This window comes from Heptranchias perlo, chromosome 25, assembly GCF_035084215.1.
Source record: "Heptranchias perlo isolate sHepPer1 chromosome 25, sHepPer1.hap1, whole genome shotgun sequence".
NCBI lineage: Eukaryota > Metazoa > Chordata > Chondrichthyes > Hexanchiformes > Hexanchidae > Heptranchias > Heptranchias perlo.
Genome location: NC_090349.1, coordinates 4,331,644 through 4,348,046, shown reverse-complemented (window position 1 = coordinate 4,348,046; position 16,403 = coordinate 4,331,644). Strand labels below are relative to the sequence as shown.

General features: G+C 56.1%; 1 protein-coding gene across 1 annotated transcript in view; it reads left to right on the top strand.

Moving 5' to 3' along the window:
- tbx16 (T-box transcription factor 16) overlaps nucleotides 1-16,403 on the top strand; it is a 50,971-nt gene that overhangs the window by 16,708 nt on the left and 17,860 nt on the right. Inside the window, exons 4-6 of the mRNA XM_068006349.1 lie at nucleotides 5,197-5,361; nucleotides 6,946-7,092; nucleotides 11,400-11,470. Coding sequence (XP_067862450.1) covers nucleotides 5,197-5,361; nucleotides 6,946-7,092; nucleotides 11,400-11,470 — 383 coding nt within the window. The remainder of the gene's footprint in view (nucleotides 1-5,196; nucleotides 5,362-6,945; nucleotides 7,093-11,399; nucleotides 11,471-16,403) is intronic.

Here is a 16,403-nt window from a genome sequence, read left to right as displayed (position 1 = left end):
TGCTAGTCCTTAAAGCACATTTTTCTGGGGCCTTGGCTTTGGCTCAGTCCATGGCCTAAAAAATGAATCCGATTTCTGATCTTTGGGGTTCTTCCACTCTGTTCAAGTGGTTCCTCCCCCTGCACTGGCGGGCTCCCTTTTGGGGGTGTCTAACCCAGTCCCAGCTGGGCTAGAGTGGACCGTGGAACACTGGGGTGAAGGCTTGTATCTGGGGCCTGTGGCCTGGGCCCTGGGTGAAGGCTGGTATCTGGGGCCTGTGGTCTGGGCCCTGGGGTGAAGGCTGGTATCTGGGGCCTGTGGCCTGGGCCCTGGGTGAAGGCTGGTATCTGGGGCCTGTGGTCTGGGCCCTGGGGTGAAGGCTGGTATCTGGGGCCTGTGGCCTGGGCCCTGGGTGAAGGCTGGTATCTGGGGCCTGTGGCCTGGGCCCTGGGTGAAGGCTGGTATCTGGGGCCTGTGGTCTGGGCCCTGGGTGAAGGCTGGTATCTGGGGCCTGTGGTCTGGGCCCTGGGGTGAAGGCTGGTATCTGGGGCCTGTGGCCTGGGCCCTGGGTGAAGGCTGGTATCTGGGGCCTGTGGCCTGGGCCCTGGGTGAAGGCTGGTATCTGGGGCCTGTGGCCTGGGCCCTGGGTGAAGGCTGGTATCTGGGGCCTGTGGCCTGGGCCCTGGGTGAAGGCTGGTATCTGGGGCCTGTGGTCTGGGCCCTGGGGTGAAGGCTGGTATCTGGGCCCTGGGGTGAAGGCTGGTATCTGGGGCCTGTGACCTGGGCCCTGGGGTGAAGGCTGGTATCTGGGCCCTGGGGTGAAGGCTGGTATCTGGGCCCTGGGGTGAAGGCTGGTATCTGGGGCCTGTGGCCTGGGCCCTGGGTGAAGGCTGGTATCTGGGGCCTGTGGCCTGGGCCCTGGGTGAAGGCTGGTATCTGGGCCCTGGGTGAAGGCTGGTATCTGGGGCCTGGGTGAAGGCTGGTATCTGGGGCCTGTGACCTGGGCCCTGGGTGAAGGCTGGTATCTGGGGCCTGGGAGAAGGCTGGTAACTGGGGCCTGTGGCCTGGGCCCTCGGTGAAGGCTGGTATCTGGGGCCTGTGGCCTGGGCCCTGGGTGAAGGCTGGTATCTGGGGCCTGGGTGAAGGCTGGTATCTGGGCCCTGGGTGAAGGCTGGTATCTGGGCCCTGGGTGAAGGCTGGTATCTGGGGCCTGTGGCCTGGGCCCTGGGTGAAGGCTGGTATCTGGGCCCTGGGTGAAGGCTGGTATCTGGGCCCTGGGTGAAGGCTGGTATCTGGGGCCTGTGGCCTGGGCCCTGGGTGAAGGCTGGTATCTGGGGCCTGTGGCCTGGGCCCTGGGTGAAGGCTGGTATCTGGGCCCTGGGTGAAGGCTGGTATCTGGGCCCTGGGTGAAGGCTGGTATCTGGGGCCTGTGGCCTGGGCCCTGGGTGAAGGCTGGTATCTGGGCCCTGGGTGAAGGCTGGTATCTGGGCCCTGGGTGAAGGCTGGTATCTGGGCCCTGTGTGAAGGCTGGTATCTGGGGCCTGGGTGAAGGCTGGTACCTGGGCCCTGGGTGAAGGCTGGTATCTGGGCCCTGGGTGAAGGCTGGTATCTGGGCCCTGTGTGAAGGCTGGTATCTGGGGCCTGGGTGAAGGCTGGTATCTGGGGCCTGTGGCCTGGGGCCTGGGTGAAGGCTGGTACCTGGGCCCTGGGTGAAGGCTGGTATCTGGGCCCTGGGTGAAGGCTGGTATCTGGGGCCTGGGTGAAGGCTGGTACCTGGGCCCTGGGTGAAGGCTGGTATCTGGGGCCTGGGTGAAGGCTGGTATCTGGGGCCTGGGTGAAGGCTGGTATCTGGGCCCTGGGTGAAGGCTGGTATCTGGGCCCTGGGTGAAGGCTGGTATCTGGGCCCTGGGTGAAGGCTGGTATCTGGGCCCTGGGTGAAGGCTGGTATCTGGGCCCTGGGTGAAGGCTGGTATCTGGGCCCTGGGTGAAGGCTGGTATCTGGGCCCTGGGTGAAGGCTGGTATCTGGGGCCTGTGGCCTGGGCCCTGGGTGAAGGCTGGTATCTGGGGCCTGTGGCCTGGGCCCTGTGTGAAGGCTGGTATCTGGGGCCTGTGGTCTGGGCCCTGGGGTGAAGGCTGGTATCTGGGGCCTGTGGCCTGGGCCCTGGGTGAAGGCTGGTATCTGGGGCCTGTGGTCTGGGCCCTGGGGTGAAGGCTGGTATCTGGGCCCTGGGGTGAAGGCTGGTATCTGGGGCCTGTGACCTGGGCCCTGGGGTGAAGGCTGGTATCTGGGCCCTGGGGTGAAGGCTGGTATCTGGGCCCTGGGGTGAAGGCTGGTATCTGGGGCCTGTGGCCTGGGCCCTGGGTGAAGGCTGGTATCTGGGGCCTGTGGCCTGGGCCCTGGGTGAAGGCTGGTATCTGGGCCCTGGGTGAAGGCTGGTATCTGGGGCCTGGGTGAAGGCTGGTATCTGGGGCCTGTGGCCTGGGCCCTGGGTGAAGGCTGGTATCTGGGGCCTGTGGCCTTGGCCCTGGGTGAAGGCTGGTATCTGGGGCCTGGGTGAAGGCTGGTATCTGGGCCCTGGGTGAAGGCTGGTATCTGGGCCCTGGGTGAAGGCTGGTATCTGGGGCCTGGGTGAAGGCTGGTATCTGGGGCCTGTGGTCTGGGCCCTGGGTGAAGGCTGGTATCTGGGCCCTGGGTGAAGGCTGGTATCTGGGCCCTGGGTGAAGGCTGGTATCTGGGGCCTGTGGCCTGGGCCCTGGGTGAAGGCTGGTATCTGGGCCCTGGGTGAAGGCTGGTATCTGGGCCCTGGGGTGAAGGCTGGTATCTGGGGCCTGTGGCCTGGGCCCTGGGTGAAGGCTGGTATCTGGGCCCTGGGTGAAGGCTGGTATCTGGGCCCTGGGTGAAGGCTGGTATCTGGGCCCTGGGTGAAGGATGGTATCTGGGGCCTGTGGCCTGGGGCCTGGGTGAAGGCTGTTACCTGGGCCCTGGGTGAAGGCTGGTATCTGGGGCCTGTGGCCTGGGGCCTGGGTGAAGGCTGGTACCTGGGCCCTGGGTGAAGGCTGGTATCTGGGCCCTGGGTGAAGGCTGGTATCTGGGCCCTGGGTGAAGGCTGGTATCTGGGGCCTGGGTGAAGGCTGGTATCTGGGCCCTGGGTGAAGGCTGGTATCTGGGCCCTGGGTGAAGGCTGGTATCTGGGCCCTGGGTGAAGGCTGGTATCTGGGGCCTGTGGCCTGGGGCCTGGGTGAAGGCTGGTACCTGGGCCCTGGGTGAAGGCTGGTATCTGGGCCCTGGGTGAAGGCTGGTATCTGGGCCCTGGGTGAAGGCTGGTATCTGGGTCCTGGGTGAAGGCTGGTACCTGGGCCCTGGGTGAAGGCTGGTATCTGGGCCCCGGGTGAAGGCTGGTATCTGGGGCCTGGGTGAAGGCTGGTATCTGGGGCCTGTGTGAAGGCTGGTATCTGGGCCCTGGGTGAAGGCTGGTATCTGGGCCCTGGGTGAAGGCTGGTATCTGGGGCCTGGGTGAAGGCTGGTATCTGGGGCCTGTGTGAAGGCTGGTATCTGGGCCCTGGGTGAAGGCTGGTATCTGGGCCCTGGGTGAAGGCTGGTATCTGGGCCCTGGGTGAAGGCTGGTATCTGGGCCCTGGGTGAAGGCTGGTATCTGGGGCCTGTGGCCTGGGGCCTGGGTGAAGGCTGGTACCTGGGCCCTGGGTGAAGGCTGGTATCTGGGCCCTGGGTGAAGGCTGGTATCTGGGCCCTGGGTGAAGGCTGGTATCTGGGCCCTGGGTGAAGGCTGGTATCTGGGCCCTGGGTGAAGGCTGGTATCTGGGCCCTGGGTGAAGGCTGGTATCTGGGCCCTGGGTGAAGGCTGGTATCTGGGCCCTGGGTGAAGGATGGTATCTGGGGCCTGGGTGAAGGCTGGTATCTGGGCCCTGTGTGAAGGCTGGTATCTGGGCCCTGGGTGAAGGCTGGTATCTGGGCCCTGGGTGAAGGCTGGTATCTGGGCCCTGGGTGAAGGCTGGTATCTGGGGCCTGGATGAAGGCTGGTATCTGGGGCCTGGGTGAAGGCTGGTATCTGGGCCCTGGGTGAAGGCTGGTACCTGGGCCCTGGGTGAAGGCTGGTACCTGGGACCTGGGTGAAGGCTGGTACCTGGGCCCTGGGTGAAGGCTGGTATCTGGGCCCTGGGTGAAGGCTGGTATCTGGGCCCTGGGTGAAGGCTGGTATCTGGGCCCTGGGTGAAGGCTGGTATCTGGGCCCTGGGTGAAGGATGGTATCTGGGGCCTGGGTGAAGGCTGGTACCTGGGCCCTGGGTGAAGGCTGGTATCTGGGCCCTGGGTGAAGGCTGGTATCTGGGCCTTGGGTGAAGGCTGGTATCTGGGCCCTGGGTGAAGGCTGGTATCTGGGGCCTGTGGTCTGGGCCCTGGGTGAAGGCTGGTATCTGGGTCCTGGGTGAAGGCTGGTATCTGGGCCTTGGGTGAAGGCTGGTATCTGGGCCCTGGGTGAAGGCTGGTATCTGGGGCCTGTGGTCTGGGCCCTGGGTGAAGGCTGGTACCTGGGCCCTGGGTGAAGGCTGGTATCTGGGCCTTGGGTGAAGGCTGGTATCTGGGCCCTGGGTGAAGGCTGGTATCTGGGCCCTGGGTGAAGGCTGGTATCTGGGGCCTGTGGTCTGGGCCCTGGGTGAAGGCTGGTATCTGGGCCCTGGGTGAAGGCTGGTATCTGGGGCCTGTGGTCTGGGCCCTGGGTGAAGGCTGGTATCTGGGGCCTGTGGTCTGGGTCCTGGGTGAAGGCTGGTATCTGGGCCCTGGGTGAAGGCTGGTATCTGGGCCCTGGGTGAAGGCTGGTATCTGGGGCCTGTGGTCTGGGCCCTGGGTGAAGGCTGGTACCTGGGCCCTGGGTGAAGGCTGGTATCTGGGCCCTGGGTGAAGGCTGGTATCTGGGCCCTGGGGTGAAGGCTGGTATCTGGGCCCTGGGTGAAGGCTGGTATCTGGGCCCTGGGTGAAGGCTGGTACCTGGGCCCTGGGGTGAAGGCTGGTACCTGGGCCCTGGGTGAAGGCTGGTACCTGGGCCCTGGGTGAAGGCTGGTACCTGGGCCCTGGGTGAAGGCTGGTACCTGGGCCCTGGGTGAAGGCTGGTACCTGGGCCCTGGGTGAAGGCTGGTACCTGGGCCCTGGGTGAAGGCTGGTACCTGGGCCCTGGGTAATGTTGCTCTGTTTCTCTCTGCAGTGGTATAAGGACCAATGGGGGGTGGCTGGAAAGTCTGAGCCCCAGCCTCCCTGTGTGACCTACATCCACCCGGACTCCCCGGCTCTGGGCAGCCACTGGATGAAACAGGCCGTCCACTTCCGCAAACTGAAGCTCACCAACAACACGCTCGACCAATCCGGACATGTAGGTGACAACGACCCCTGACCCCCACCTGCTGCTTGATTTACTGTTTCTGAACCTTTCTCTCCTGCTCATCGCTCGGTATCCGGCGTTCCCTGCTCAGGGACCACACGGCCCTTACAGCTTTCCCCGGGTGCTGCTTCCCACAGACCCATCAAGTCTCACTGCCAACAAGACCCAAATTCCCCAGGGTCATAGAGCCCGCCTGCTCTAACCGAGCCTCGTCAAAGTGCTGCACTGGCTGCATGCACTAGACACGCCTCTCGTTGATGACATCGTCATGTACATGCCACCATCCCATAATATATGTTTTGCGTGTCATGGCATTACTAATCAGTGCCGTTAATTACACCGCTTACTGGACAAACTGTCATCAACGGGTTAGATACAGAGTAAAGCTCCCTCTACACTGTCCCATCAAACACTCCCAGGGCAGGTACAGCACGGGTTAGATACAGAGTAAAGCTCCCTCTACACAGTCCCATCAAACACTCCCAGGGCAGGTACAGCACGGGTTAGATACAGAGTAAAGCTCCCTCTACACTGTCCCATCAAACACTCCCAGGACAGGTACAGCACGGGTTAGATACAGAGTAAAGCTCCCTCTACACTGTCCCATCAAACACTCCCAGGACAGGTACAGCACGGGTTAGATACAGAGTAAAGCTCCCTCTACACTGTCCCATCAAACACTCCCAGGGCAGGTACAGCACGGGTTAGATACAGAATAAAGCTCCCTCTACACTGTCCCATCAAACACTCCCAGGGCAGGTACAGCACAGGTTAGATACTGAGTAAAGCTCCCTCTACACTGTCCCATCAAACACTCCCAGGACAGGTACAGCACGGGTTAGATACAGAGTAAAGCTCCCTCTACACTGCCCCATCAAACACTCCCAGGGCAGGTACAGCACGGGTTAGATACAGAGTAAAGCTCCCTCTACACTGTCCCATCAAACACTCCCAGGGCAGGTACAGGGTTAGATACAGAGTAAAGCTCCCTCTACACTGTCCCATCAAACACTCCCAGGGCAGGTACAGCACGGGTTAGATACAGAATAAAGCTCCCTCTACACTGTCCCATCAAACACTCCCAGGGCAGGTACAGCACAGGTTAGATACTGAGTAAAGCTCCCTCTACACTGTCCCATCAAACACTCCCAGGACAGGTACAGCACGGGTTAGATACAGAGTAAAGCTCCCTCTACACTGTCCCATCAAACACTCCCAGGGCAGGTGCAGCACGGGTTAGATACAGAGTAAAGCTCCCTCTACACTGCCCCATCAAACACTCCCAGGGCAGGTACAGCACGGGTTAGATACAGAGTAAAGCTCCCTCTACACTGTCCCATCAAATACTCCCAGGGCAGGGACATCGACCTACATAAACCCTGCCCCAAAGGCCAAAGGTCACGTCCTTATTGAGGTCAGCTACTCAGTGTAAGGTGGGATTGAGGCCAGGACCTTGTGCTCCGTGTGGCCCACACTGGCTGGTGCCTTGACCCAGTGAGCTGGTGTGGGCCATGTAAGGATGTCTCCCTGCACTGATGCGCAGTCACTGACCATTTCACCCTTGCCCTGTTTCAGATTATCTTGCACTCGATGCACCGTTACCAGCCTCGCTTCCACATTGTGCAGGAGGAGAACCCGTTTGGTGTTCGATGGAGCATCTTCCAAACCTTCACCTTCCCTGAGACCGTCTTTATGGCAGTCACCGCCTACCAGAACGAGAAGGTGAGGGCCCGCACTATGTATCGGTCACGCCTGCGTAGGAGCAGTTTCTGGCGGTGGGACGGGACCCGCCGTGTGGAGAGGCCTCAAATACAGACCGTGTACCTCCCCTCAGTCAGCGAGAGGCAGAGGGGGGAGCAGGAGTGAGGCTCAGTTCAGAGGGGCCGGCCTTGAAACAAGAAGGAACGAGGAGCCGGGTCCGTTTGTTGGGGAGTGGGGCGCTTGCTGTTTCATAATTCATCCTCAGGATATGGCCGTCATTGGCTAGGCCGCATTTATTGCCCATCCCTAATCGCCCTGAGAAGGTGGTGGTGGGCCTTCTTCAACCGCACTGGGAGTATCTTGCTCGGCCTCTTCAGAGGGCAGTTAAGAGTCAACCACGCTGGGCTGAGACTGGAGTCACATATAGGCCCAGAACGGGTGAGGATGGCAGGTTTCCTTCCCTAAAGGACATTAGTGAACCAGATGGCTATTTATGACACTCCAACAATCCAAATTGTTTAAACTGAATTTGTGGTGATTTGACCTCGATGATTAGTCCAGTTATAGAACCACTACAACTACCAGACCCACATGGTTCTTGATGGTGAGTGCAGTGCTGGCTCTCTGGGTCAGTCAGGGGTGGTGTGTGCGATCGGGTACTGAAGGACAGGGCCAAAGTTCACTCTCTGGATTACTAGTGTAGAATGGGCACCTGGGCAAGATACCAGAGAGTTACATCGAGTCTACATCCAAGAAACAGGCCATTCGGCCCAACTGGTCCATGCCGGTGTTTATGCTCCACACGAGCCTCCTCCCTCCCTACTTCATCTAACCCCATCAACATATCTTTCCATTCCTTTCTCCCTCATGTGTTTATCCAGCTTCCCCTTAAATGCATCTATGCTCTTTGCCTCAACTACTTCTGATAGCGTGGTTTGGCAGGAAGAACGAGGAGAGGCTAGAGAAACTAAATGGCACAATTCCAAAAGGGGTACAGGAACAGAGAGATCTGGGGGTATATCTGCACAAATCGTTGAAGGTGACAGGGCAGGTTGAGAAAGCAGTTAAAAAACACGTGGGATCCTGGGCTTTATAAATAGAGGCATAGAGTACAAAGGCAAGGAAGTCATGATGAACCTTTATAAAACACTAGTTTAGCCACAGCTGGAGTATTGTGTCCAGTTCTGGGCACCGCACTTTAGGAAAGATGTGAAGGCCTTAGAGAGGGTGCAGAAGAGATTTACCAGAATGATTCCAGGGATGAGGGACTTTAGTTATGTGCATAGACTGGAGAAGCTGGGGTTGTTCTCCTTGGAACAGAGACGGTTGCGAGGAGATTTGATCGAGGTATTCAAAATCATGAAGGGTCTAGACAGAGTAGATAGAGAGAAACTGTTCCCATTGGCGGAAGGGTCAAGAACCAGAGGACGTAGATTTAAGGTGATCGGCAACAGAACCAAAGGTGACATGAGGAAAAACTTTTTTACACAGCGAGTGGTTAGGATCTGGAATTCACTGCCCGAGGGGGTGGTGGAGGCAGATTCAATCATGGCCTTCAAAAGGGAACTGGATAAGTACTTGAAAGGAAAAAAATTGGAGGTCTACGGGGATAGGGCGGGGGAGTGGGACCAGCTGGATTACTCTTGCAGAGAGCTGGCATGGGCTCGACGGGCCGAATGGCCTCCTTCTGTGCTGTAACCTTTCTATGATTCCATGAGTCTACAGTGCTGTACCTTATCGAAGGCCTTTTGAAAACCCATCCACTGCATTAGCAGAGGGTGTGGTAGCTGGGCACGAGTCGACTTCTCCCACTGCACCGGGGTGGGTGCAGTGATCCTGTGCTGCCTCCAGGGGGTCGGCTTTAACTGGGGGGGGGGGACTCCCCCCCCGAGGAGAGTTCAGCATGAGGCCCGGGGCCGTTTTAACGTCCGGGCCTCGTTTCAATAAAGCGGTGCAGTCTCTCACGCGAATGTGGCAGGAGTGGGCGGTGGGAGAAATCGGGTCACGAGCCCGAGGACACAGGGGAACACCGCCCGGCGTGAGGTTCGTGCTCCTCTGGGAGTTCGAATGAAGCTGCAAGGACTGGGCAGGTGAGGTAAGGCCCGGGGCTCAGGAGGCCCGCTATCTCCTTGCAGGGCTCAGGGCAGCACTCCTACTCCTCCTGGCCCACCAGGATTCCACAGAAAAGTAACATTGAAACACTTACCCTGCCTTCTCCTGGTCACTCCGCTGCCTCCCGCCATGATATAGATGTTTGGCCCCAAATCCGTGAGTATAAACGGACTGTAGAGCCGATTACATCATTGGGCCGTGACTTTAGACTCTCGAGTAGGCCCCCGCCTGCCCATGGGGGCGGCCCTCCCATGCCTGATCTGATGTCACTTAAGATGGTTGGGGGCGGGAACGTGTTGGGAACATGGTCCAATCCCCACCCGCCATCTTAACCCTCCGCCCGCACTGTTGCTGCCAGGCGGTAGGGGTAAAATTAATCCCCGGGTGTAATTCGCCCCTTCTGTTTGGAACGTCCTCAGATCCATTTTACAGCACCCATTTGGATTGTCCATTACAGACTTGGGCAAGTGCCACGCTGACCCGTCACGTTGACCCGTCACGCTGACCCGTCACGGTGACCCGTCACGCCGACCCGTCACACTGACTCATCATGGTGACCCGTCACACTGACTCATCACACTGACCCGCCACACTGACTTATCACGGTGACCCGTCACGCTGACCCGTCACGGTGACCCGTCACGCCGACCCGTCACACTGACTTATCACGGTGACCCGTCACGCTGACCCGTCACGGTGACCTGTCATGCTGACCCATCACACTGACCCATCACACTGACCCATCACGGTGACCCGTCACACTGACCCGTCACACTGACCCGTCACCCTGACCCGTCACACTGACCCATCACACTGACCCATCACGGTGACCCGTCACACTGACCCATCACACTGACCCGTCACACTGACCCGTCACCCTGACCCGTCACACTGACCCGTCACACTGACCCATCACACTGACCCGTCACCCTGACCCGTCACACTGACCCATCACACTGACCCGTCACCCTGACCCGTCACGGTGACCCATCACACTGACCCGTCACACTATCCCGTCACACTGACCCGTCACGCTGACCCATCAGGCTGACCCGTCACGCTGACCCGTCACGGTGACCCGTCACGCCGACCCGTCACACTGACTCATCACGGTGACCCGTCACACTGACTCATCACACTGACCCGCCACACTGACTTATCACGGTGACCCGTCACGCTGACCCGTCACGGTGACCCGTCACGCCGACCCGTCACACTGACTTATCACGGTGACCCGTCACGCTGACCCGTCACGGTGACCTGTCAGGCTGACCCATCACACTGACCCATCACACTGACCCATCACGGTGACCCGTCACACTGACCCGTCACACTGACCCGTCACCCTGACCCGTCACACTGACCCATCACACTGACCCATCACGGTGACCCGTCACACTGACCCATCACACTGACCCGTCACACTGACCCGTCACCCTGACCCGTCACACTGACCCGTCACACTGACCCATCACACTGACCCGTCACCCTGACCCGTCACACTGACCCATCACACTGACCCGTCACACTGACCCATCACACTGACCCATCACGGTGACCCGTCACACTGACCCATCACACTGACCCGTCACACTGACCCATCACGGTGACCCGTCACACTGACCCATCATACTGACCCGTCACCCTGACCCGTCACGGTGACCCATCACACTGACCCATCACGGTGACCCGTCACACTGACCCATCACACTGACCCGTCACACTGACCCATCACGGTGACCCATCACACTGACCCGTCACACTGACCCATCACACTGACCCGTCACACTGACCCGTCACACTGACCCATCACGGTGACCCGTCACACTGACCCATCACGGTGACCCGTCACACTGACCCGTCACACTGACCCATCACACTGACCCGTCACACTGACCCGTCACGGTGACCCATCACACTGACCCGTCACACTATCCCGTCACACTGACCCGTCACGCTGACCCATCAGGCTGACCCGTCACACTGACCCGTCACACTGACCCGTCACCCTGACCCATCACACTGACCCATCACACTGACCCGTCACCCTGACCCGTCACGGTGACCCATCACACTGACCCGTCACACTGACCCGTCACGGTGACCCATCACGCTGACCCGTCACGCTGACCCGTCACACAGCACGGATTTACTGAATTATCACCTTACCCTGGGTGAAAGCAAATAACTGATTCTATTATTCACCATCGTTCCAGATTACAAAATTGAAGATTGACCATAATCCATTCGCTAAAGGATTTAGAGAGGTCGGATTGAACAATAAAAGGTAAATTAATATCATATTATGTGTGGCATTTACTGTATGTGTAATGTTTTGCATGTGCTTTGTACTGTATGTCTCATGTACTCTATGTGCCATGCAGTGTATGCACCACGTACTCTATGCACCATGTGCCGTGTACTCTATGTGCCGTGTACTCCATGTGCTGTGTACTCCATGTGCCATGTACTCCATGTGCCGTGTACTCTATGTGCCGTGTACTCCATGTGCCATGTACTCCATGTGCCGTGTACTCCATGTGCCGTGTACTCTATGCGCCGTGTACTCCATGTGCCGTGTACTCTATGTGCCATGTACTCCATGTGCCGTGTACTCTATGTGCCATGTACTCTATGTGCCATGTACTCTATGTGCCATGTACTCCATGTGCCGTGTACTCCATGTGCCGTGTACTCTATGTGCCATGTACTCTATGTGCCATGTACTCCATGTGCCGTGTACTCTATGTGCCATGTACTCCATGTGCCGTGTACTCTATGTGCCATGTACTCTATGTGCCATGTACTCCATGTGCCGTGTACTCTATGTGCCATGTACTCCATGTGCCGTGTACTCTATGTGCCATGTACTCTATGTGCCATGTACTCCATGTGCCGTGTACTCCATGTGCCGTGTACTCCATGTGCCATGTACTCTATGTGCCATGTACTCCATGTGCCGTGTACTCTATGTGCCATGTACTCCATGTGCCGTGTACTCTATGTGCCATGTACTCTATGTGCCATGTACTCCATGTGCCGTGTACTCTATGTGCCGTGTACTCTATGTGCCATGTACTCTATGTGCCATGTACTCTATGTGCCATGTACTCTATGTGCCGTGTACTCCATGTGCCGTGTACTCCATGTGCCGTGTACTCTATGTGCCGTGTACTGTTTGTGCCGTGTACTGTTTGTGCCGTGTACTGTTTGTGCCGTGTACTGTTTGTGCCGTGTACTCCATGTGCCGTGTACTCTATGTGCCGTGTACTGTTTGTGCCGTGTACTCCATGTGCCGTGTACTCTATGTGCCGTGTACTCTATGTGCCGTGTACTCTATGTGCCATGTACTGTTTGTGCCGTGTACTGTTTGTGCCGTGTACTCTATGTGCCATGTACTGTTTGTGCCGTGTACTGTTTGTGCCGTGTACTCCATGTGCCGTGTACTCCATGTGCCGTGTACTCTATGTGCCATGTACTGTTTGTGCCGTGTACTGTTTGTGCCGTGTACTCCATGTGGCGTGTACTCCATGTGCCGTGTACTCTATGTGCCATGTACTGTTTGTGCCGTGTACTGTTTGTGCCGTGTACTCCATGTGCCGTGTACTCTATGTGCCGTGTACTGTTTGTGCCGTGTACTCTATATGCCATGTACTGTTTGTGCCGTGTACTCTATGTGCCATGTACTGTTTGTGCCATGTACTCTATGTGCCGTGTACTGTATTTGTGATCTTACCAATCTGCAGGAAGGAGGGTAGGAATGGGGCCCACTCCTGGGAATGGGAGAGGAGGCCAAGGGTGGGTAGTGCCCGACATCTACACCATGCCTGTTGGCCATGCCGTGTACCACGGCCGGTCAACTGGCCCTAAGATAGTGCAGGGTCCATGTCACCAGTGTCAACGGGAATCATACAGCTTCCCTGATGGTTCGATGGATGTAGGAGCCAGAAAGCCCTAGGGTTGAGCCCTGGGTCTGTGTTCTTGGGAAATCTGAGCCAGGACAGCAGTTCAGGGAGGGTGGGAGTTGGGAGAGGGGCTTCACCTCAGCGCCCCAGGCAGGGAGTAGAAGAATCAGGCAGCGGGCCCATCCTGTGAGTGTACATTATGTGGATGTTGGGGGCTCGGCATTGATGCCTCTGCAGTTGAACAGCCTGACGATACTCACTGTTTAGGTTCAAACATGAAGCAAGGTCACGTGGAACACGACCTCTGACAGGCTCAGCACCTTCAGGAGAGGAGAGGAGAAAACAATTTGCATTTATATAGTGCCTTTAATGTAGTGAAACGCCCCAAAGTACTTAACAGGAGCGATTATCAGACAATATTTGACACCAAGGCACATATGGAGATATTAGGACAGGTGACCAAAAGATTGGTCAAAGAGGTAGGTTTTAAAGAGAGTCTTAAAGGAGGGGAGAGAGGCGGAGAGGTTTAGGGAGGGAATTCCAGAGCTTAGGGCCTAGGCAGCTGAAGGAACGGCCGCCAATGGTGGAGCGATTAAAATCGGGGATGCGCAAGAGACCAGAATTGGAGGAGCACAGAGATCTTGGTGGGTTGTAGGGCTGGAGGAGGTTACAGAAAGAGGGAGGGGTGAGACCATGGAGGGATTTGGCCATAAGGATGAGAATTTTAAAATCATTGCGTTCCCGGACCAGGAGCCAATGTAGGTCAGCGAGCACAGGGGTGATGGGAGAATGAGACTTGGTGCGAGTTAGGATACAGGCAGCAGAGTTTTGGATGAGCTCAAGGTTATGGAGGGGGGAAGATGGGAGGCCGGCCAGGAGAGCATTGGGATAGTCAAATCTAGAGGTAACAAAGGCATGGATGAGGGAAAACCCATCAATCTTATCTCATTTATTGAGTGCTATCCTCACAGGGAACGGTTGGTAAGACCCCAATTATGCCAGAATGCCGCACTCAAAAGGAGAAGGACAGACCAGGCCGGGCCAGACCGAGGGAGCACAGACCAGACTGGACCAGACCGAGGGAGCACAGACCAGACCGGACCAGACCGAGGGAGCACAGACCAGACCGGACCAGACCGAGGGAGCACAGACCAGGCCGGGCCAGACCGAGGGAGCACAAACCAGGCCGGGCCAGACGGAGGGAGCACAGACCAGACCGGGCCAGACCGAGGGAGCACAGACCAGACCGGGCCAGGCCAAGGGAGCACAGACCAGACCGGGCCAGATCGAGGCCTCGATGGTGAGGGAGCGAGCCGTTCGATTATTGAGTTATTACACATTTCAAGTAAGGAAACTGAGTCACACATGGGGGGTTACTGGGTAATAGAGGGTGTTACTAGGTAATAGAGAGAGTTACTGGGTAATAGAGAGAGTTACTGGATAACAGAGAGAGTTACTGGGTCATAGAGAGAGTTACTGGGTAATAGGGAGAGTTACTGGGTAATAGAGAGAGTTACTGGGTCATAGAGAGAGTTACTGGGTAACAGAGAGAGTTACTGGGTAATAGAGAGAGTTACTGGATAACAGAGAGAGTTACTGGGTCATAGAGAGAGTTACTGGGTAATAGAGGGTGTTACTGGGTAATAGAGAGAGTTACTGGGTAATAGAGAGAGTTACTGGATAACAGAGAGAGTTACTGGGTAATAGAGAGAGTTACTGGGTCATAGAGAGAGTTACTGGGTAATAGAGGGTGTTACTGGGTAATAGAGGGTGTTACTGGGTAATAGAGAGAGTTACTGGGTAATAGAGGGTGTTACTGGGTAATAGAGGGTGTTACTGGGTAATAGAGAGAGTTACTGGGTAATAGAGGGTGTTACTGGGTAATAGAGAGAGTTACTGGGTAATAGAGAGAGTTACTGGGTAATAGAGGGTGTTACTGGGTAATAGAGGGTGTTACTGGGTAATAGAGAGAGTTACTGGGTAATAGAGGGTGTTACTGCGTAATAGAGGGTGTTACTGGGTAATAGAGAGAGTTACTGGGTAATAGAGAGAGTTACTGGGTAATAGAGAGAGTTACTGGGTAATAGAGGGTGTTACTGCGTAATAGAGAGAGTTACTGGGTAATGGAGAGAGTTACTGGGTAATAGAGGGAGTTACTGGGTAATAGAGAGAGTTACTGGGTAATAGAGGGTGTTACTGCGTAATAGAGGGTGTTACTGGGTAATAGAGAGAGTTACTGGGTAATAGAGAGAGTTACTGGGTAATAGAGAGAGTTACTGGGTAATAGAGGGTGTTACTGCGTAATAGAGAGAGTTACTGGGTAATAGAGAGAGTTACTGGGTAATAGAGGGAGTTACTGGGTAATAGAGAGAGTTACTGGGTAATAGAGGGTGTTACTGGGTAATAGAGAGAGTTACTGGGTAATAGAGGGTGTTACTGCGTAATAGAGAGAGTTACTGGATAATAGAGGGTGTTACTGGGTAATAGAGAGAGTTACTGGGTAATAGAGAGAGTTACTGGGTAATAGAGGGTGTTACTGGGTAATAGAGAGAGTTACTGGGTAATAGAGGGTGTTACTGGGTAATAGAGAGAGTTTCTGGGTAATAGAGAGAGTTTCTGGGTAATAGAGAGAGTTACTGGGTAATAGAGAGAGTTACTGGGTAATAGAGGGAGTTACTGGGTAACAGAGAAAGTTACTGGGTAATAGAGGGTGTTACTGGGTAATAGAGAGAGTTACTGGGTAATAGAGGGAGTTACTGGGTAATAGAGGGTGTTACTGGGTAATAGAGAGAGTTACTGGGTAATAGAGAGAGTTACTGGGTAATAGAGGGAGTTACTGGGTCATAGAGAGAGTTACTGGGTAATAGAGAGAGTTACTGGGTCATAGAGAGAGTTACTGGGTAATAGAGGGTGCTACTGGGTAATAGAGAGAGTTACTGGATAACAGAGAGAGTTACTGGGTAATAGAGGGTGTTACTGTGTAATAGAGAGAGTTACTGGGTAATAGAGAGAGTTACTGGGTAATAGAGAGAGTTACTGGGTAATAGAGGGTGCTACTGGGTAATAGAGAGAGTTACTGGGTAATAGAGAGAGTTACTGGGTAATAGAGGGTGTTACTGGGTCATAGAGGGAGTTACTGGGTAATAGAGAGAGTTACTGGGTAATAGAGAGAGTTACTGGGTAATAGAGGGTGTTACTGGATAATAGAGAGAGTTACTGGGTAATAGAGAGAGTTACTGGGTAATAGAGGGAGTTACTGGGTAATAGAGGGAGTTACTGGGTAATAGAGAGAGTTACTGGGTAATAGAGGGTGTT